At 39.5% G+C, this 5,779-nt stretch overlaps 1 protein-coding gene across 1 annotated transcript; it reads right to left on the bottom strand.

Annotated features, from left to right (window-relative positions):
* Positions 1-241: 241 nt before the first annotated feature.
* On the bottom strand, positions 242-5,530 carry LOC137297245 (type-2 ice-structuring protein-like). Its single transcript, XM_067829258.1, has 3 exons — positions 5,473-5,530; positions 1,459-1,629; positions 242-462 (listed from the first exon to the last, which is right to left on the bottom strand). The coding sequence occupies exons 1-3, from the start codon at positions 5,528-5,530 to the stop codon at positions 242-244; spliced, it is 450 nt and encodes a 149-aa protein (XP_067685359.1).
* Positions 5,531-5,779: the final 249 nt, after the last annotated feature.

Genomic DNA, 5,779 nt, shown 5'->3' with positions numbered 1-5,779 from the left:
TGGCGTTCCCCGACGTGATAATGCTGGAATATTTCATAAATGCGACGTATAACCCAGCTCGCACACTTACTCTGAAGAACGGACTGGAATAACCTAAAGGTTGAAGTATTGAGTTTGACAACGTTACCTCGCAAATATTGGTTAACTGTTCATCAGAGGTCAACAAAGTTCATCAAGTGCCGATAAGGTTGTGCAGTGTGTACTAGAATATTCGCATCACATCACCACCTCTTATTGTTCTCTACATCATTATTTCACAGATATACTCGTGAGTGTCAGAGCAGGAACTGTCGTGAAAACAGGAGTTCTGCAGCTGTACACATCCCTCTGTAGGATCCAGTGTATTGTCCGGAGCACACCAAGGGCTGGAGCTGTTGAGTCCGGAACCATCCACCCAGTCCCACTTCAAACTGAGCACATCCAGATAGGCCCCAACTGAACGTCTCCCGTTCACACCAATACCTGCAACACAACATTTCTCTTAATTCCTAAAGGATCAAGATCTTATATTTGTTTACGCCGGAATTATATGTATATATCCATGCGCCAAATGTGTGCTATACAGACAACCTATAATATAATAACAACTTCGCACAATGAGTAACCAAAGACAAATAGGCTACTCCCTTCTTCTCTTCCTCTCCCCACCTCCCCATCCATATCTGCTTTTGACGTCATTACAGTTTGTTGTTTAACTCCGCACTCGGCAACATTCTAGCTTAATGGCTCCGGTATCTATACAATCGAGTCTGGACCAATGATCAACAAAATGAACATCAATTTAAGCGTTTCGTACGATGACATGAGCCAGAGTCAGCGAGCCTCTCTATACGATTCCTTGAGTCGTTTACGACAAGCATGGGTTGCTGAAGACCAGTTATTCTAAGCCAGATCTTCAAAGGTAGACGATACTTTAGCAATAGCCAGTGACCATGATGTAAAGCTAGGAATGGAACAGTGTGAATAGTTGGGGTACACAATACTATACTGTAAGCTGTATACTTTATCATATGCTTAAGAATGGTGTAGCGCTACAAATGCTTTGTGGATCTTTGTGGATCGGGCTCATGGTCACAGCAGGGAATAATGTTGACAACCGAACCCCCCCCCCAAAAAAAAAAAAAAAAAAAAAAATCAACAAAAAAACCCAACAAAAAACAAACAAACAAACAAAAAACAAAAGAAAAAGCAAACAAACCAAAACAACAACAAAACACAAACAAACAAGAAGACGCAGTCAACAGTATCCCCCGCATTACCTCCAATTTCAGTCCAAGTCAAACTTGTTGCCATGGAAATGCTATATGTCAAGTTTGGCGAAGAATTACTGACAGGTTTAAGAGTTCTGCTCCGGAAAAGATAAATGTGCACGGCCGGCCGGGGTGCATAGCTGGAATATTGCTGAGTGTGACGTGAAACTCAACTCACAAATTAAGATGTAGAATAATGTATGCATACCATTTGCAGCCATGAAGTCTTCAACCAGTTGTATTTTGTCAAACGTGTGGAAGGTCACCAAGTCACCACCGTCCATCTGACATTTCCATCTTGCCTCAGCATTGGTCAGAGCAGAGCTGGACACCCATATGCATATGTCTCCTATCTGGCTGTATGGAGAGACACATTCAGCTGTGGGACAAACGACAGACGATTGCATAAACAACATAACACAGCAGTTGTTTTGAGAGAGCAGCAAAATTACCATATTGGGAACCAACAACATCATTATTAATAACACTATGCATGGCCCAAGACGAAGTCTGGTTTAAAGAACGTCTTTTCTCCGACTGTCACGGGATATGTGTTATTTAGACAGAAAAGCCATACAGATGGCGTCCTTTAAGGATGAGGTTCATTTTGTTAAAGCAAGGATCTTACTCTCGGTTCTTAATTCAGCAAGAGACTGAAACATGCTCTTATCCTGTTCTGATACACCAAAAGCTAATGCGGTTTTGCTAATTTTTCAGTTTTGTCATTTCCAAGACCACGTGGGTACAATGTGTGAAGCCTATTTCTGGTGTCCGCGTCGTGATATAGCTGGAATATTGCTACAAGTGGCGTAAAACTAGACTCACTCACTCATTTCCATGACTTCCAACAGGTGAGCAGGCATACGTGAGGATTCAACATCTAAACGATCTTTACTCAAGTCATTAAAAAGATCGAGTAAAACCTGCCCGACTTGTATCTGTCAGAATCACTGGAAATCACCGCTGACACGGGTCTTAAAAATAGTACTGTGTTATAGATGTTTGCATAAGTCATGATAGATCTGTGACGTTTACGTTCTTTATATTACCCAGGCCAAGCTGACGAAACCCCACCGATAGAGACCGAATGTATGTATCTTTGAGGCAGAAGAAACACGACATTGACTTTGCTTTAAACACTAGGATTTGAGACACGATTAAGGTACATGTGACTCCAGTCTACTGACGTAAACATATTTGATGCTGAATATGGATGTTTTTCCAACCCGGCAAAGAAGGGCAACGTACGTCAAACACTAATGCCAGTTTTATAAAGAAAATTACCTTTACTTTGAAGACCACCGAGCTTTGATACCAAAGCTCTGTTCTATTTTGTATACAATATGCATCAAAGAAAACACATTTGTTTTTATATGTTTTTGACTACATCAAGTCAGAATCTCTGCTATAGAGGCTAACATGTGACTGTGTAAAGATAAAATAATAATATAAAGCAAAGTCACGATTTAACGAACATGCTACCTTTTCTGTATTTAACTTTACACCTTGATATTTTAGCAATATTTATTTTACAGATGCGCATACATTTCTTTGTACATCTGTAAACTTTAAGTTGGCTTAAGAGTCACGGATCAAACATAACTAACAGTGATTTTCTTCAAGCAATGTAATAGAAGGACTTTGACGCACATGCTTCGTTTCAAATACTATGAAACAGTCACGAAGTACAGTAGATACGATAAAAATAACACCAATATATGTAAACATATTTTATGATAGATCTGTGAGGTTTAGGTTAATGTTGATTGTCCGGGCCAAGTCGGATCGAACACTCCCATCTGGTTCCATCCGGTCTAACCCTACACCAGTATTTGGGTAGTGAGAATTTGAAAAGGGCTCACTTGAGTCGGCGTATTGTTAATAGTGTCTATATATCAGTAAAGTATATCAGAGATCTATCAGTACATGACGTTATGTGACATGACATGACATGACATTTAAAGAGTACAGACATCAGTTGTGAGTTTTAAGGTAAAAAGTCGATACAGACGCTTTGCCACAGTACATTGCTTTGTAACTATAGTTACTTTAACGTTAATGGTGCTGGAAAGGTTTCTATTTATATTAAAAGGTGTCGCTGCAGTCCGTTTCACAATTGGGACGATTGGTAGCCCAGTGGTTAAGGCGTCCGCGTTTCACGAGTTCGAATCTCCACATGGGCGCATTGACTGAAACCAATATTTCACAAATATCCCATTCCTATTGACAAAGAGAGTAAGCTGTCACATTTTGCGAGCATATCACCATTGGGCATACTTTCGAAGGACAATCTGATCAAAAGGGACAATAAAAGATTTGTTTCTTTATGAATATTTGTCAAAGTATTTACTTCTTACTGTCAAAGAGCTAAATTAAGCGTTCATAAGTCATATGCGTGTCTTTGCGGTGAAGGCATGTATGTAACACCTCTGTAGGTTTGGAGGAAAATGTAACAGTGTACATGTGTGGTATTTGTCTGCACAATTTACATCTATCATAATCAGCATACTTGACATTCCTAAATCGGGCCCACATGGGTACAATGTGTGAAGCCCATTTTCTGGTGTCCCCCGCGGTCATGTTGCTGGAGTATTGCTAAAAAACTGCGTGTAACTAAACTCACTCACTCACCTAAATCGGGCTGGCTCGTGTTTGGCGTCAAGTACAAACTGAACGATTTCACTCAAACATGCAAACACCACAGGCAGTGGAGGATAATATCGACGACTTTTCAGTGTATGATCTGTATCCAACAGAATACTTGTATGTGTTAAATCGTTCTTCTGAAGATATAGTGTTAAGATTCAAGGATAGTGTTTTGATTTCAGCTGGAAGATGACTCTCCAAAGTATGTTTAAACGTCAGGTTATATATATCAACGCCTGGCATAATGTTTGTAATGATGTAATTTGTAGTTTGTAATTATATAACCCCCCAATTCTCTCAAATGGTTTGAAATACGAATTCGTTTCTGTTTCTGTTGAATGTTGTACTGAAGATAATGAACGAATTTTTGTTTAAAGTGTATGTCAATGTAAACCTTTTAAATTATTCATTATAAAAAAACAGAATGAAGTTGAATGTTATATGAAATCGATTACTAAAATATAGAAACCCGGTTTTTATGCTTTCTTTCCTCATTATGCCACTTTCTTGTATTTTCACATCACTTTCTCGCTCTATCACTTTGTGTTCCTATTTCCACATACAACGCTATTGCTTTCACACCAAATGTGTGAAATAGTTTCCAAATTTTTCTAGTGAGTCAGGCTAACGATGCCTGAAAGTTACTAGCTCACAAAATAATTCACTAGTCCGAAATTGGAATGTAGACGCGGGTTGTTTCATGATTTAGCTGCTAATATGATAAACATTGTTATCAGGCACTGTTTGAAAGTGTATTATAACTTAACAAGTCGGAGACAGTGATATATTTGCAAAATAACTCCATGAAAATATACTAGTGACTGTGGAGATTTACTTACTTACTTGGGTTTTTACTAGCCACGGGTTTGAGGGCCAGTGGCTATTTCGCACATTGTTCACAGGTTCTTTCTTTCTGACATGCTAATCGTATGAGGCGACTAACAGAACCGTGACTAACATGCTCGCTGACTTGGTTCACACACGTCATCGTCTCTCAATGGCGTAGATCGATGCTCATGCTGTTGGTCATTGGATTGCCTGGTCCACACTCGATTAGTTACAGATCGCGGCCATATAGTTGGAATGTTTCCCAGTGCGGCGTTCAACAATAAATCAACCATCCAATATTTGTGGTCTCGTGCCATTGATTTTAAACCGTCATATGTGAAGGCAAGAAAGCAATGACCTTTCTCGACCAAAATGGTCACACAGTGTGGACAATCGAAACAAGTTACTTTCTGCCTTGAAATATATATCGACTATCACAACCGTAGGTCTGGGGATTGACTTGAGCATTGTGTCACAGATGCTCACAATTTGTCATTCACGTTAAGTTCAGAAATAAAGACGGAAAGATTGTGTAGTGTTCGTAAAACTGCGAAACAAGAACGTGTCGTTTTTATATCTTTGTACACACCGTGTCAACTTCACTCACTTGTATTTCACATCGGCGTGTTACGAGCATATACCCATTATATGTGACATGAAAACCTACGACACATTGCATCTTTTATACTGGTCACACATTGTGGTAAAAACAACATTTACCCATCGTTTCTCTATCACAGTAACTGACCTTTCTTCGAGAACGTCTTCGTTCCAGGCGAACCCGGATGTGCGATGTTCATGTTCATATCGTTACGTATTTACATGACTATACAGATTTCCTCGTAGGAGCACTATGGTTAAAGTGGTTTTAACCCACTCACTCACACGTTCATGTAGACTAAACGTGAGAGGTGTAAACGTTCCGTGTTAGGGGTATCTATACCCATTGTAATAACCTACAGCAAATAACATCTATAAAACTGTGAACACGTGTTGCAAACAACATTCATTCTCCATCATTTTCTGTCACGGTAGCTTACCTTTCTTCATGAACA

Source organism: Haliotis asinina, chromosome 9, assembly GCF_037392515.1.
Source record: "Haliotis asinina isolate JCU_RB_2024 chromosome 9, JCU_Hal_asi_v2, whole genome shotgun sequence".
NCBI classification, from domain to species: Eukaryota; Metazoa; Mollusca; class Gastropoda; order Lepetellida; family Haliotidae; genus Haliotis; species Haliotis asinina.
The sequence above is the reverse complement of the archived record's forward strand: the minus strand, read 5'-3'. Positions and strand labels throughout refer to the sequence as shown.